Source organism: Procambarus clarkii, chromosome 49 (genome assembly GCF_040958095.1).
Source record: "Procambarus clarkii isolate CNS0578487 chromosome 49, FALCON_Pclarkii_2.0, whole genome shotgun sequence".
NCBI lineage: Eukaryota > Metazoa > Arthropoda > Malacostraca > Decapoda > Cambaridae > Procambarus > Procambarus clarkii.
In genome coordinates this window covers 13107218-13125249 of record NC_091198.1, presented here as the reverse complement: position 1 = coordinate 13125249, position 18032 = coordinate 13107218, and the positions used below count along the sequence as shown (strand labels likewise).

Here is an 18032-nt window from a genome sequence, read left to right as displayed (position 1 = left end):
TGGGGAAATGTGTTAAGTGGGGTGCCACAGAGGTCCATTTTGCGGCCAGCCCTTTTAGTCATATACATCAGTGACATAGATGAGAATATTACAATCCACATCATCAAATTTGCAGATGACACTAAGATTCACCATAAAGTGTTAAGTGAAAATGATATTGAGGCAGTACAAGGAGATCTACATTAACTCCACAAACGGCCAGGACACTGGTAAATGCTATCTAATATCGATAAATGCAAGGACCATGCATGTGAGACACAGTAACCCACGCCACGACTACCAAATTAACAGTATTACTCGTAGCAGATTGATGAAGAACAACACCATGAAGTTAATCTTCGTCACTTTACAGAAAGCTGCACAACAAGTAGGAGCAGCAGTATAAAAAGCTAACCAAACCCTGGGAATAATCAAGAGTACCTTTGACTTTAAAGAAACGAAGGTGGTGATTCAGTTGTATAAGTCTCTGTTGCGCCCCCACCAGGACTGTTGCATCCAGGCATGGAGACCTCATCTTCACAAAGGACATAGCATTATTGGAGAACGTTCAACACCAGGCAACAAAATAATTCCAGAGCTAAGTCAACTCTCATACCAGAAACAGTTGAGGGCCAGCGGGCTAACAACACTGCAAACCAGACATGGTAGGGCTGACCTCATCGAAACGATCAAAATACGGAACAATTTGGAGGATGTTAATCCGGACAACTTTTCCAAAAGGTCAGGATGTAATACGAACAAGAAACAACGGGTTCAAGCTCAACAAGACACAATATAGGAATGAGAACAGACTTTCACTCACCGGGTTATAAACCTGTGGAACCGCCTACCCGCCAAAGCCGTAAATGACAAAAGTTTGCTGAACTTTAAAATCCAGTTTGAAAAACCATCAGGACAAAGGGGGAGGAGACCTTTGACAAGCCAGCGGCTTCCTGTCATCATCGATGCTACTAGTGTGTTAGCAGCCCGCAGGTAAAGTCAGGTAAATTCTAACTTCGCCGGCGATTCAATGATGCGGCCTCACTACCCAGCAGACACTGCGGCCTCACTACCCAGCAGACACTGCGGCCTCACTACCCAGCAGACATTGTGGCCTCACTACCCAGCAGACATTGTGGCCTCACAACCCAGCAGACACTGTGGCCTCACTACCCAGCAGACATTGTGGCCTCACAACCCAGCAGACATTGTGGCCTCACTACCCAGCAGACATTGTGGCCTCAAAACCCAGCAGACATTGTGGCCTCACTACCCAGCAGACATTGTGGCCTCACAACCCAGCAGACACTGTGGCCTCACTACCCAGCAGACATTGTGGCCTCACAACCCAGCAGACATTGTGGCCTCACAACCCAGCAGACACTGTGGCCTCACTACCCAGCAGACATTGTGGCCTCACAACCCAGCAGACATTGTGGCCTCACTACCCAGCAGACATTGTGGCCTCACAACCCAGCAGACATTGTGGCCTCACTACCCAGCAGACACTGCGGCCTCACTACCCAGCAGACATTGTGGCCTCACAACCCAGCAGACATTGTGGCCTCACTACCCAGCAGACATTGTGGCCTCACAACCCAGCAGACACTGTGGCCTCACTACCCAGCAGACATTGTGGCCTCACTACCCAGCAGACATTGTGGCCTCACAACCCAGCAGACACTGCGGCCTCACTACCCAGCAGACATTGTGGCCTCACAACCCAGCAGACATTGTGGCCTCACTACCCAGCAGACATTGTGGCCTCACTACCCAGCAGACATTGTGGCCTCACTACCCAGCAGACATTGTGGCCTCACAAGCCAGCAGACACTGTGGCCTCACTACCCAGCAGACATTGAGGCCTCACTACCCAGCAGACACTGCGGCCTCACTACCCAGCAGACATTGTGGCCTCACAACCCAGCAGACATTGTGGCCTCACTACCCAGCAGACACTGCGGCCTCACTACCCAGCAGACATTGTGGCCTCACAACCCAGCAGACATTGTGGCCTCACTACCCAGCAGACATTGTGGCCTCACAACCCAGCAGACACTGCGGCCTCACTACCCAGCAGACATTGTGGCCTCACAAGCCAGCAGACACTGTGGCCTCACTACCCAGCAGACATTGAGGCCTCACTACCCAGCAGACACTGTGGCCTCACTACCCAGCAGACACTGTGGCCTCACAACCCAGCAGACACTGTGGCCTCACTACCCAGCAGACATTGAAGCCTCACTACCCAGCAGACACTGTGGCCTCACTACCCAGCAGACACTGTGGCCTCACAACCCAGCAGACACTGTGGCCTCACTACCCAGCAGACATTGAGGCCTCACTACCCAGCAGACACTGCTGCCTCACTACCCAGCAGACACTGCGGCCTCACTACCCAGCAGACACTGCGGCCTCACTACCCAGCAGACATTGTGACCTCACAACCCAGCAGACAAGCCGGCCTCATAACCCAGCAGACATTGTGGTCTCACTACCCAGCAGACATTGTGGCCTCACTACCGAGCAGACATTGAGGCCTCACAACCCAGCAGACATTGAGGCCTCACTACCCAGCAGACATTGAGGCCTCACTACCCAGCAGACACTGTGACCTCACTACCCAGCAGACATTGAGGCCTCACAACCCAGCAGACATTGAGGCCTCACAACCAAGCAGACACTGCGAACTCACTACCCAGCAGACACTGTGGCCTCACTACCCAGCAGACATTGAGGCCTCACTACCCAGCAGACACTGCGGCCTCACTACCCAGCAGACATTGTGACCTCACAACCCAGCAGACAAGCCGGCCTCATAACCCAGCAGACATTGTGGTCTCACTACCCAGCAGACATTGTGGCCTCACTACCGAGCAGACATTGAGGCCTCACAACCCAGCAGACATTGAGGCCTCACTACCCAGCAGACATTGAGGCCTCACTACCCAGCAGACACTGTGACCTCACTACCCAGCAGACATTGAGGCCTCACAACTCAGCAGACATTGAGGCCTCACAACCAAGCAGACACTGCGAACTCACTACCCAGCAGACACTGTGGCCTCACTACCCAGCAGACATTGGGGCCACACTACCCAGCAGACATGGAGGCCACACTACCATGCAGACATTGAGGCCACACTACCTAGCAGACATTGAGGTCTCACTAACCAGCAGATATTGAGGCCTCACTACCCAGCAGACACTGTGGCCTCACTACCCAGCAGACATTGAGGCCACACTACCCAGCAGACATGGAGGCCACACTACCCAGCAGACATGGAGGCCACACTACCCAGTAGACATTGAGGCCACACTACCCAGCAGACATGGAGGCCACACTACCCAGCAGACATGGAGGCCACACTACCCAGCAGACATGGAGGCCACACTACTCAGCAGACATGGAGGCCACACTACCCAGCAGACATGGAGGCCACACTACCCAGCAGACATGGAGGCCACACTACCCAGCAGACATGGAGGCCACACTACCCAGCAGACATGGAGGCCTCACTACCCAGCAGACATGGAGGCCACACTACCCAGCAGACATTGAGGCCTCACTACCCAGCACCACGTCACACCAGACTCCATCAGCACCACGTCACACCAGACTCCACCAGCACCACGTCACACCAGACTCCATCAGCACCACGTCACACCAGACTCCACCAGCACCACGTCACACCAGACTCCATCAGCACCACGTCACACCAGACTCCACCAGCACCACGTCACACCAGACTCCACCAGCACCACGTCACACCAGACTCCATCAGCACCACGTCACACCAGACTCCATCAGCACCACGTCACACCAGACTCCATCAGCACCACGTCACACCAGACTCCACCAGCACCACGTCACACCAGACTCCACCAGCACCACGTCACACCAGACTCCACCAGCACCACGTCACACCAGACTCCACCAGCACCACGTCACACCAGACTCCATCAGCACCACGTCACACCAGACTCCATCAGCACCACGTCACACCAGACTCCATCAGCACCACGTCACACCAGACTCCACCAGCACCACGTCACACCAGACTCCATCAGCACCACGTCACACCAGACTCCATCAGCACCACGTCACACCAGACTCCACCAGCACCACGTCACACCAGACTCCACCAGCACCACGTCACACCAGACTCCATCAGCACCACGTCACACCAGACTCCATCAGCACCACGTCACACCAGACTTCCACCAGCACCACGTCACACCAGACTCCACCAGCACCACGTCACACCAGACTCCACCAGCACCACGTCACACCAGACTCCATCAGCACCACGTCACACCAGACTCCATCAGCACCACGTCACACCAGACTCCATCAGCACCACGTCACACCAGACTCCACCAGCACCACGTCACACCAGACTCCATCAGCACCACGTCACACCAGACTCCATCAGCACCACGTCACACCAGACTCCACCAGCACCACGTCACACCAGACTCCATCAGCACCACGTCACACCAGACTCCATCCAGCACCACGTCACACCAGACTCCATCAGCACCACGTCACACCAGACTCCATCAGCACCACGTCACACCAGACTCCATCAGCACCACGTCACACCAGACTCCATCAGCACCACGTCACACCAGACTCCATCAGCACCACGTCACACCAGACTCCACCAGCACCACGTCACACCAGACTCCATCAGCACCACGTCACACCAGACTCCACCAGCACCACGTCACACCAGACTCCACCAGCACCACGTCACACCAGACTCCATCAGCACCACGTCACACCAGACTCCATCAGCACCACGTCACACCAGACTCCACCAGCACCACGTCACAAGCTTTCACGTCACGTCGTCACTAATAACCAACTTCTGTAACCAAGACTATATTAAATAACCTTAAAGAAAAATAAAACAATTATTTTTGTGTAATGTTGTCAGGCAAAAATGTGTGGGTTATAGGTGTGTCTTGATGTACAGATGTGTAATGATGTACAGGTGTGTGATGACGTACAGGTGTGTCTTGACGTACAGGTGTGTGATGATGTACAGGTGTGTAGGATGCAGGTGTACAAACCTGAGCCTGCTTGAACTCGAGCGTCTGGAGTGTTCCGTCGAAGGAGATGATGGAGAACTCCACATTCCTGGTCCTGGGGTTGAGGGTGATGGCGAACTGCGTCTCGTCCCTCAGGTCGTTGATGCGGATCAGGTCCCAGGGCACCTGAGGGCTGCCCCGGGCCTTGTACGTGCAGATGAGAGAGAACTCCTGCGGCAGCCCCAGCGGGAAGATGTCCCTGCAACACCATGCAACTCATCAACACAACATAGTTCAACACACTTTATTGTATGCATATTACCTCAAATGGTCATAGTTAATACAAAAAATACATTTTCTTAAAATTTTGACGTATGGTAGAAAATCGTATTTTCTGGCCGTCTGTTTTCAGTGAGTTGAGACCAATGGTTTGAGATATTCTGAGCTCTGTATACACTCCTCATGCTGTATATTATTCGTAAGTCATCATTATTCGTGAGTGTATACTTCATACACTCACGAATAATGGAAGATATTCTTGTGTTTTAAACTCAGTTTGCTAATATTAGAAGAACTCATAGCTAACCTTTGATTTGCCTTGCGCACTCCACCACACAGCACAATGCAGCAGCAGCGTAGTGCTGTGCTGTGCTGTGCTGTGCTGGGTACAGTTGTGACTGATTAAACAGCTGTCATAGTGCAGGGAGGCGTCCCATGTTACTGTTTGATTTGGTTATATTTATTTATAAAAAGGAAAGTACAATGGGTTGTTTATATTACATATTGAGAGGATTAAGAGGTACATTCATGGTGTGTCTCAACTGAAGACCAGGTGAGATAGGACGGTATATCTGGCCTTTAACTGCCTCTCTCAACCATTACTAAATTAATGTTCATTAATTACTGAAGTCTGTTAAACAAACGGCCTATAGCTCAGGAGCCTGTTAACAGCTAAATTTGTAATAAGTTCGCTTGTTTACTATTAATAGAAATAAATCACAATGGTTTGTTGACAAACACTGATGCAGTCTGTGATGTCATGAGTGTCACAATGAAGCAGTACGGACTGAACATTGAACTGTCACACTGTTCATCATTTCCTTCAATATTCTCAGTTATGACTCATCATAACACAGGTTACAATTTCAACAGCTTTTCCAAATGATTGAATGTGACCCGAACTTGACCCGGAACGTTAAAGAACAACCTGCGATTTAATTTAAATATAGCTATAATTTTAAAGTTAGACATTAAATTAAAAGAATCCTGTATGCTCGTGGCTCATCATCATATTTACCAGAATTTACCTGAAGGCCGCGATATGTCTAGGGATCCTGAACGAGGGCAGGAAGCCGGCAGCTTGTCAAAGGTCTCCCCACCAGCAGGATTTATAAACTCAACAATGTTTTGGCAGATAATACACACCAAGACAATGAAAGTATCATCAGAGACCATTTTAGTATTGGCAATATATCACTTTGAACAGTTTAAAGGTTTATAATATTGTGCGGTTTGGTAACCTGGTGGCAATCTGGAGGTCGGCGTCTCCCTTGAGCCGGTAGGCCGTCTGCATGCGGTTCGAACCCCGGACACGCCTCACGCCGGGGTAACTCTGCTCCAAGACATCCAGGACGGAACTTGCGGATGAAGTCAAAGGCTTGTAGGTCGTCCTCCCCGGGCTGGTAGTCAGCACACGGCCCGTTCAGCTCGTCGTAGGTGTCGTACTCTGCACCAGAGAGGTAATGGAACTCAGGTGATGTAAGGAAAGTGAGTGAATCAAGCACTCACATGGTTGTAAGAGTGATTAAGACTGCTACACACCTGTGTACACCTGCCACCACTACAATAATCTCTATAACTTGTTACGAACAAACTTTCTCACCCTCATAATTACAACATCTATATTCCTATGTTGTTATTGTGACATAACACTGTAATTAATAAACTGCAATTTTGATGAAACATTTTCAACTATAAATGTACCATAACTTGTTAATATTTTTTTGTTTAATTTTATTTAATTTGAAGGTGTTTGGGTCAAGTCTTAAAGCTATCACAGACTTTATGAAGAATTATACACATCAAGCCGATAGTCAGTCTTAAAAACTTGATATTGTGACACGGATATAGAGACAGGTTATGACTTCACAGAGTGACAACATTGACATCAAGTGATACTAGGATATTATATTGAAATTGTTGTAGTTATTGAGAGTTATGTCCTGGGATGAGTTATTTACGTGCACGGGCGGTGGGAGAGACCTATGTGCACGGGTGTTGGGAGGGAATTACGTACATGAGTGAGGTGAGAGTCTTACGTGTATGAGTAAAGTGAGAGAACTTACGTGCATGAGTGAGGTGAGAGATACTTACGTGCACGAGCGAGGTAAGAGAGACTTACGTGCACGAGTGAGGTGAGAGAACTTACGTGCATGAGTGAGGTGAGAGAACTTACGGGCATGAGTAAGTTGAGAGAACTTACGTGCAGGAGTAAAGTGAGAGAACTTACGTGCACGAGTGAGATGAGAGAGACTTACGTGTATGAGTAAGTTGAGAGAACTTACGTGCATAAGTGAGGTGAGAGAACTTACGTGTATGAGTAAAGTGAGAGAACTTACGTGTATGAGTAAAGTGAGAGAACTTACGTGTATGAGTAAAGTGAGAGAACTTACGGGCATGAGTGAGGTGAGAGAACTTACGTGCATGAGTGAGGTGAGAGAACTTACGTGCATGAGTGAGGTGAGAGAACTTACGTGCATGCGTGAGGTGAGAGAACTTACGTGCATGAGTAAAGTGAGAGAACTTACGTGCATGAGTAAAGTGAGAGAACTTACGTGTATGAGTAAAGTGAGAGAACTTACGTGCATGAGTGAGGTGAGAGAACTTACGTGCATGCGTGAGGTGAGAGAACTTACGTGCATGAGTAAAGTGAGAGAACTTACGTGCATGAGTAAAGTGAGAGAACTTACGTGTATGAGTAACGTGAGAGAACTTACGTGCATGAGTGAGGTGAGAGAACTTACGTGCATGAGTGAGGTGAGAGAACTTACGTGCATGAGTGAGGTGAGAGAACTTACGTGCATGAGTGAGGTGAGAGAACTTACGTGCATGAGTGAGGTGAGAGAACTTACGTGCATGAGTGAGGTGAGAGAACTTACGTGCATGCGTGAGGTGAGAGAACTTACGTGCATGAGTGAGGTGAGAGAACTTACGTGCATGAGTGAGGTGAGAGAACTTACGTGCATGAGTGAGGTGAGAGAACTTACGTGCATGAGTGAGGTGAGAGAACTTACGTGCATGAGTGAGGTGAGAGAACTTACGTGCATGAGTGAGGTGAGAGAACTTACGTGCATGAGTGAGGTGAGAGAACTTACGTGCATGAGTGAGGTGAGAGAACTTACGTGCATGAGTGAGGTGAGAGAACTTACGTGCATGAGTGAGGTGAGAGAACTTACGTGCATGAGTGAGGTGAGAGAACTTACGTGCATGAGTGAGGTGAGAGAACTTACGTGCATGAGTGAGGTGAGAGAACTTACGTGCATGAGTGAGGTGAGAGAACTTACGTGCATGCGTGAGGTGAGAGAACTTACGTGCATGAGTGAGGTGAGAGAACTTACGTGCATGAGTGAGGTGAGAGAACTTACGTGCATGAGTGAGGTGAGAGAACTTACGTGCATGAGTGAGGTGAGAGAACTTACGTGCATGAGTGAGGTGAGAGAACTTACGTGCATGAGTGAGGTGAGAGAACTTACGTGCATGCGTGAGGTGAGAGAACTTACGTGCATGAGTGAGGTGAGAGAACTTACGTGCATGAGTGAGGTGAGAGAACTTACGTGCATGAGTGAGGTGAGAGAACTTACGTGCATGAGTGAGGTGAGAGAACTTACGTGCATGCGTGAGGTGAGAGAACTTACGTGCATGAGTGAGGTGAGAGAACTTACGTGCATGAGTGAGGTGAGAGAACTTACGTGCATGAGTGAGGTGAGAGAACTTACGTGCATGAGTGAGGTGAGAGAACTTACGTGCATGAGTGAGGTGAGAGAACTTACGTGCATGAGTGAGGTGAGAGAACTTACGTGCATGAGTGAGGTGAGAGAAGAGCAGCAGCTGGAGCAACACCGCCACAGCCTCGCCCACAACACTCCCGCCGCCTCTGAAACACAAGAAAACACTACTTTATATACGAAGTATAACACGTATATTGACACGAATATTATGTTCAAGGTCCGTGAAGTGCAACCTGCCCCCACACCCCAGACAGTAGCCGGCCCCCCCCCTCACACCCCAGACAGTAGCGCCCTCCCGCCTCACACCCCAGACAGTAGCGCCCCCTCACACCCCAGACAGTAGCGCCCCCCCCTCACACCCCAGACAGTAGCGCCCCCCCTCACACCCCAGACAGTAGCGCCGCCCCCTCACACCCCAGACAGTAGCGCCCCCCCCCCTCACACCCCAGACAGTAGCGCCCTCCCCCCTCACACCCCAGACAGTAGCGCCCCCCCTCACACCCCAGACAGTAGCGCCCCCCCCCTCACACCCCAGACAGTAGCGGCCCCCCCACACCCCAGACAGTAGCGCCGCCCCCCTCACACCCCAGACCGTAGTGCCCCCCCCCCTCACACCCCAGACAGTAGCGCCGCCCCCTCACACCCCAGACAGTAGCGCCGCCCCCTCACACCCCAGACAGTAGCCGGCCCCCCCTCACACCCCAGACAGTAGCGCCGCCCCCCTCACACCCCAGACAGTAGCGCCGCCCCCCTCACACCCCAGACAGTAGCCGGCCCCCCCCCTCACACCCCAGACAGTAGCCGGCCCCCCCTCACACCCCAGACAGTAGCGCCGCCCCCCTCACACCCCAGACAGTAGCGCCGCCCCCCTCACACCCCAGACAGTAGCCGGCCCCCCCCTCACACCCCAGACAGTAGCCGGCCCCCCCTCACACCTCAGACAGTAGCGCCGCCCCCTCACACCCCAGACAGTAGCCGGCCCCCCCTCACACCCCAGACAGTAGCCGGCCCCCCTTACACCCCAGACAGTAGCCGGCCCCCCCTCACACCCCAGACAGTAGCCGGCCCCCCCCTCACAACCCAGACAGTAGCGCCGCCCCCTCACACCCCAGACAGTAGCGCCGCCCCCTCACACCCCAGACAGTAGCGCCGCCCCCCTCACACCCCAGACAGTAGCGCCGCCCCCCTCACACCCCAGACAGTAGCGCCGCCCCCTCACACCCCAGACAGTAGCGCCGCCCCCCTCACACCCCAGACAGTAGCGCCGCCCCCCTCACACCCCAGACAGTAGCCGGCCCCCCCTCACACCCCAGACAGTAGCGCCGCCCCCCTCACACCCCAGACAGTAGCGCCGCCCCCTCACACCCCAGACAGTAGCGCCCCCCCTCACACCCCAGACAGTAGCGCCGCCCCCTCACACCCCAGACAGTAGCGCCGCCCCCTCACACCCCAGACAGTAGCGCCGCCCCCCTCACACCCCAGACAGTAGCGCCGCCCCCCTCACACCCCAGACAGTAGCGCCGCCCCCCTCACACCCCAGACAGTAGCGCCGCCCCCCTCACACCCCAGACAGTAGCGCCGCCCCCTCACACCCCAGACAGTAGCGCCGCCCCCCTCACACCCCAGACAGTAGCCGGCCCCCCCCCTCACACCCCAGACAGTAGCGCCGCCCCCTCACACCCCAGACAGTAGCGCCGCCCCCCTCACACCCCAGACAGTAGCGCCGCCCCCTCACACCCCAGACAGTAGCGCCGCCCCCTCACACCCCAGACAGTAGCGCCGCCCCCTCACACCCCAGACAGTAGCGCCCCCCCTCACACCCCAGACAGTAGCGCCGCCCCCTCACACCCCAGACAGTAGCGCCGCCCCTCACGCTTTAAGGGAAGGGGGACAACCGCCCCCGCCCTGCCAGTTGGAAATGTTGAGTCGTGTTGTTTACGACTGGGCGGATGGACTACACTTCTTCAGCAGATAATATCACCACCAGAAATATGAACGGGACACTAACTGTGTCCCGTTAGTGTATGCTGGGAACCTCGACAGTGTTATACGACTACGAGTGTTCTCTACACTGTCATTACAAGGTCAAGGGTAATGTGTGTTGTCCTTGTTATTCTTGTGAGAGATTGTTCAGGTGTTCCGTATCCTCTCGCTTCAACACGTGGATGATGGCAGACATCCAGATGGTGAAGAAGAACACATGGTTCTTACTCTACACCTAGATGAAGAACATCCAGACGAAAAACTATAATGGTTAGAGCAGGAGCGTCTGGTTGGGCATCACATACATCAGTCAGGCTTGCTAAGAGGGTACTCTTAGCAGCTGGAAGGAGGCTTGGCATCAGACAATGCTTGGCTCTGGTGGTGAAAGAGTTCCAGACTCCGGCCCTCGTCTGACATAAAATGTAATCCGGCGAGAATAATCCAGTGTTGGTCGTCAGAGGTCACTTGACACTTCCCATGCTTGCAGCCTTTGGTCTGGGTTTGGTCTGGTCACCACAGGTTTCTATTTCCTCCTACGCAACCACCTTCACCTTCGTCTCGACGCTGCACGACCGGTCATTGTCTTTGCGTCAAGGACAACATAGTCCAAGTTTTTGTTAATGGAAGGGGTTGCCAAGATCTTCTATTACGTTCAAGAGTGAGCGAACATGTCCAGCAAATGAAGTCTGGGTGTTGGGTGGTGGTGACGGGCTACCATTCACCCCCCCTTCCCTTGCATCTTCTATCGTCCTGGCAACCTCTGGTCCAGCAACCATTCCACAGCGAAGGGCACACTGGTTGTCAGTAAGGTCAACTGCTCCGTTGTCACCTTTGATGAGAGTGTTGTTGTGCTCAAGTGTCTGGTCAGTGAAGGACGGAGGAGGAACATCTTCCTCGCCGTCTACAAGCGTGACATCGCCAGTCTGAGCTCCGTGGCCACATGCTGTGGTGTGGGAATATCAGTATTGTGACGCTGGTAAACATGTGACATAGTTGGTGTTGTCCAGGGCGTGAAGAGGACGAGCTCTGTCAGGCACAGTGGAACACGTTGTAAAGTGTAGACGACGAGACACAGCCCCATTCCTTTCCATTTTTGTGAGACACAATAACGGGGCTGAAGTTATGATGGCCAAAGCCAGAAAAGGAAGAAAGGACGACGTTTCCGCCGTCAATTCTCCAAGTGCAGACTCTGTCAGCAGGAACTGGGGCAAGGTCTCGAACACACAGTGATTTTTTTATTAACACATTTAGGTACATCTGCATTTGTACAGCTACCCTAGACTATATGAAGAGTGTGTACAGAGTGTGTCAAAAAGCTGGTTACGTGATGCTAAAAAATCCCCATCACACAGGATGGTTAGTCAGTCAGAGGCATGTGATAAGTAGTCTGCACTGGCAGACTCTGGGTGCTTTATGAGGATATTGTCATCAACACAAGAGTGAATAAGGAAGCAGTGGTACTATACGTACCACAAAGTGATTTTTTGTTATTAATACATTAGGTACATCTGCATTTGTGCAGCTACCCTAGACCACAAATTGATTTTTTTTATTAATACATGAGGTACATCTGCATTAGTGCAGCTACCCTAGACTATATGAAGTGGAGTACAGTGTGTCAAAAAAAGCTAACTAGGTGATGCTAAAAACATCCCCATCACACAGGATGGTTAGTCATACAGAGGCATGTGATAAGTTGGCAGACTCCGGATGCATTTTGAGGATATCATCAACACAAGAGTGAATCAGGTAGCAGTGGTAATAAAAGTACCCCATCTCGCAGGATGGTTAGTCATACAGAGCCATGTGTTTAATAGCCTGCACTGGCAAATTTTGGGTACACTGTGAGGATATCTTCAAGAATACGAGAGTGAATAAAGTAATTGCAAAGCTCCAGGTACCTCATGCCAACTGGTCTGAAAAGTCTAATAACTGGGCATTCGGTGATGTAGTGTGGGAGATCGTGCCGTAGTTCCTGCTCACAGAGTTTGCAACTGGGGTGCTCAGGATTGGGAGACCCGTCACCTGCAGCCACCTGCCACAGGTAACGGTAACCCAACCTGATCCTGGCAACTACTATGTCGCACAGCCTGGTGGACGTTTTGTGCTGCCCATAAATATAGGTTTCAGATCTGAACAAACCATAGCTTCTTATACTAGTACTTTCAGGTCGTTGGGAGTCAGTAATTTCTTTCCTATCAGACCTGAGTGTTAAAACCAATACAGTTTTGACAGCAGAGATGGGGATACCTAGATCTAATTCAACTTCATCTTTGTTGCACGCTAATTTAGTGATTTTTTTATTAAGATATGAGGTGCATCTGCATTAGTGTAGCTACCCTAGACTATATGAAATGGAGTACAGTGTGTCAGAAAAAAGCTAACTAGGTGATGCTAAAAAATCCCCATCACACAGGATGGTTAGTCATACAGAGGCATGTGATAAGCAGTCTGCACTGGCAGACTCCGGATGCATTTTGAGGATATCATCAACACAAGATTGAATAAGGTAGCAGTGGTAATGCAAGTCCCTATCTCGCAGGATGGTTAGTCATACAGCCATGTGTTTAGTTTAGTGAAAACCAGCAAAGCGATTCGAAAGTCTAAGGAGGACGCCCGTCGCGTTTCAATACCCAAGAGTTAGAGGTGTGATGACTCAGGCAACGACACGGGCAAGTGTATTTCCAGCTCACCAGATGATTTTCTGTAGAGAGATACTTTCAGGACTGTGAGGTACCTTACTACCTCACAGTGAGGTAGTGAGGCATGGTGTCTTCATGAGTCTTAATGTGAGGCAGGAGAAATTTTAAACTACACATTATTTTTCCAGAGTACATCACCCTTCAAATTATAAACTAAATGTTACTCATTTTATGTTAAAAATGTGCAGTTTGATTTTTGACTAATGTACACCGTAATGGGATGTACACAGTTCACCCCGTACTGTGTTAGTACTGTGAGGAGGTTGTGAGTGACGAGTACCTGGTTGATACCTGGTTGATGGGGTTCTGGGAGTTCTTCTACTCCCCAAGCCCGGCCCGGGGCCAGACTTGACTTGTGAGAGTTTGGTCCACCAGGCTGTTGCTTGGAGCGGCCCGCAGGCCCACATACCCACCACAGCCCGGTTGGTCCGACACTCCTTGAAGGAAACAATCTAGTTTCCTCTTGAAGATGTCCACGGTTGTTCCTGTAATATTTCTGATGCTCGCTGGGAGGACGTTGAACAACCGTGGACCTCTGATGTTCATACAGTGTTCTCTGATTGTGCCCATGGCACCTCTGCTCTTCACTGGTTCTCTGTTTACTTAGTACTGTGAGGAGGTTGTGTTGTTGTTGTTGTTGATTTAGGGGCGACGACGATCGTGGGATCGGATGCGCCTCGGCGTACCCGTGATGGGTGAATCGCGAAGCCTGGAAAGGTGGAACGCCAAGCCAAATCGCGAAACGAGTGACGCCAATCACTGGAAACTAATATGCCATACGGCAAATAAACGCACAGTACGGGCAGATGATTGGGGAGTCCCAGGAGTCCCTCAGGGTGACAAGCACCGGCCCCGCTCCACACAGAGAACACCAGGAAGCAAAACCAAAACTCGGCCCCCAACTAAAACGCAAAAAGGCATCCAGTGTCCTCCGGCAGAGCAGAAGCCAGCCGCCCACCACGGCTGAGGGCCCACCAGGAGCCCACCAAGACCCACCAACCCCCGGCACCTCTCGGCCAAGCCGGCCCCCAAACACCGTCACCCCGCTGGGAGAACCAGCCAGAACACGCCAAAAAAAAAAAATCTATTAACAATCCCGTGACCCAAGGCGATATGTGCGCCAGGCGTCGAACAACCGGACCGCTGAATAAGGATGCCAAACGGCAGTAGCAAAGCCAAAACGCGAAAACAGAACGTGATCAGGCGGCTCCCAGGCGGAGGAGGTGTCCAGACGTCCGCTTGGCGTCAAGGTTGAACCAGGAGTCCCAGGAGGTTGTGAGTGACGAGTAGTCTGTTTACTGTTATGATCCCAGGTAGCTAAAAACGAGTCTCCTCTTTGAGAATTATTCTATCAGGCCTGACCTGACTAGAGGTCAAAGAAATATAGACATGAAGATACATACGTAAAATAATTGGTTAAATTTGATAAATAGTTTAAGAGTATGGGCAGTGATCAAGAATATAAGTAAATGACTTGACATGAGATGTGGAGACTTTGCTAGAAGTGTGAGGCTCGCTTCTGGAGGGCTTTGACCCCCACTTGAGCACCAGACTGTCGTGACGCTGAACCACGGTTCATTCCGAACACAGCGATTACACAACACAAAACACCTTGCCTCAGCAACTGTTTCTCACTGTGTACTTCTACACCACCAGACCCTTGAGGCGTACCACAAGGTTTGTACAGGAACACAATGAGGGAACATTTGGAATGTATTTAAAGGCCGTCGGGTTTTCTCATTTAATTACAAAGAATAAACTCTGACAAATAATAACATATTAACATACTCTATTTAGTTAAATAAACTCCCAATACCCATAGACCACTTGACCTCCGCGGTCACCAACTACACTCGTAACTTCCGCCTAAGTCCCTAATACTGAATGATTACTACAACGCTTCACACCCGGTTAGTCTTACATTCAATACTCACATACTGCAGACTTAACTTGGTCAACCAGATCACATCCGACTCTCGTATTGCTGTCTGCTACACTTTGTTGCTGCCAATGTCGGAGACCCCGAGAACTTGCCAGTTCCACTCCCACAACCAGACTGTCTTCAGCCAACCATGGCCTCAAACATTTCACCACGCCTCTCAAGGAAGGTATAATCCGATTAACCTTATCCCTAGAAGCGGTAACCTTGTTCCTAGAAGCCTGAGTCTTCTTTCAAGGAATTATTAGTTTGGCTAAGCAGCTGCAGTCTTAATCCCTTGACCTTTCTTGGATGTGTGACAATAGTCTGTATACTTAACATGTACTTCCAATCCTCATTCGTTAAGTGTTGTAGTAATCATCCTCTAGCTAATAATCCCTACTAACTTGTGGATTACAACAAGACATCGTGAGGGGAAGTCGTGCTCCGATGAGCTCCTGTTAGAGAGGAACCCCTAGTTGATATACCTTCAAGAGGAAGGAAGTGTGCAGACGTTTCAGATGTGGAATCAAGTTGGGAACCTTGCGGGCTCAAGTCCTGGACGGCAGGAAGAGTTGTGAAGCCGTCCTGAAACATTTCCTTGGGAAGCCTTGGGAGTGCCCTGGTCAGGCGTCATCAAGAAGCACCCTGACCAGACAATTTTGTGGTAAGCACAATTTTTAACCAGTTGACAGTGATTGCCTGTAGTGGTCGTGTGCCCAGGGACCGTAGCGAATGTTTATTGATACATTAGGCATGTTTTGATAAGGCAGAAGGCCTAAATAAGAGAGTAGTGATGGAAGAACGTCCTGGAGGGCGGAGCGACATCCATCCCCTCTGAGCACTGGCAGGTGACTGGGGAGACTTAGTTCCTGACAGAGGGACTGTCCCGCAGCGGCAGGCAGAGGAACCACCCAGCGGGAGGCGGAAGATGGATTCGTCCTGGATGGGGGAGTCCGTCCTCACAGCATGTAGAAAGCAGAGAGATGTTGGGTGGAAACATTAATTGTGTGGTCTATTTTGTTTATGTGTTTATAGGGAAACATTTTTATTGGCGTGTCGATGGGTTGCAAGTTTGTCTGGGGAAGGAGTTGCTGAGAACTTCGAATCCAGTAGAGAGGGAGTAGTTGATGAGACTCCAAGGTTGTGGAAGGTACTGAGCTCTGTGGGAGAGCAGTCATACAGTGAGGAGTAGGACCTCAAGCTGTGAGAAGAGGAGCAGTGGAATGACGTTTCACATGCGTCTGTGATACCAGTGGTGAAGCACCATTGTTGCTCAAGGAAGACTTCATGGTGTAGCAGCCGGGAGAGCTGTGGAGGACCCTGGTAGACGATTCTAGGAAAACCTGAAGATGTCAGGGTAGTGAACTTCCAGATGAGGAAAGGAAGTTCTTATTGACTACTTGTAGGGAGTTGGTAGAATGTTTGGTTGTCATTAACGTGCAAGGCGCATTGAAAGGTGGGTGACTGATTACCATTTTTGTGCCAAGGAGTACTTCTACTGAAGTATAGAGTTATAACCGTAGGCTGGATTACCTGCAGAGACATACATGTGTTCTAGGACTCATAGCGTGATTGATTGATCATTATTGTGTATCAAGGAATATATATATTGATATTTATGTTATTGTAGTCATAGGCTGGTTTTCCTTGTATGTATATATATATATATATATATATATATATATATATATATATATATATATATATATATATATATATATATATATATATATATTCTTGCTGATAGTGCAATATTGTCTTATGAGACTTGACCTACTTGGTGAGGTTATGTTTGTTCCCTTAGTGTAGACTGCAGTGTGGAAAACTCCGCTCCTTTCCATGACTGTTACATCTAGAAAGGGCAGCTTCCCATCCTTCTCCATCTCGTTAGTGAAACTCAACACAGAATTCCGGTCGAATGCCTCCTTCAGTTCCTGCAGATGCGTGACGTCAGGTACCTGTGTAAAAATGTCGTCCACATTTGGATGGGAAGCTGCCCTTTCTAGATGTAACAGTCATGGAAAGGAGCGGAGGTTTCCACACTGCAGGCTACACTAAGGAAACAAACATATAAATATGCCTCAATGCCAGAAGCCGTTGTTGACTAGGACCTGCCTTACCCTACAGAGTTCTTCATCGACTTGCTTCCATCCTGAGCTGTGGCTGAGAGCACGGTCGACATAAGCGTTAACGACACTCCTCTTGTACCTATCTAGGCAGTGACTGTTGGCATTGAGGCACATTCCTATGTTTGGATGAAACAATCGGGATGATACCGGACAGAGTGTATCGGGATCCGGCCTGTACTCCTCTTGACATACCAGAAAACATTCTAAGGAAACTGCTCCAAGCTTGTACTAAAGAGGCACCCTTCTTGAGTCCGGATGGGCACATGTATAAGTA

At 50.3% G+C, this 18032-nt stretch overlaps 1 protein-coding gene across 1 annotated transcript in view; it reads right to left on the bottom strand.

Annotated features, from left to right (window-relative positions):
* Positions 1 to 18032, bottom strand: part of LOC123763235 (collagen alpha-1(IX) chain) — a 155766-nt gene that overhangs the window by 79673 nt on the left and 58061 nt on the right. Inside the window, 4 exon segments of the mRNA XM_069302992.1 lie at positions 5059 to 5275; positions 6537 to 6646; positions 6648 to 6742; positions 9093 to 9169. Of these exon segments, the coding sequence (XP_069159093.1) occupies positions 5059 to 5275; positions 6537 to 6646; positions 6648 to 6742; positions 9093 to 9169 (499 nt within the window).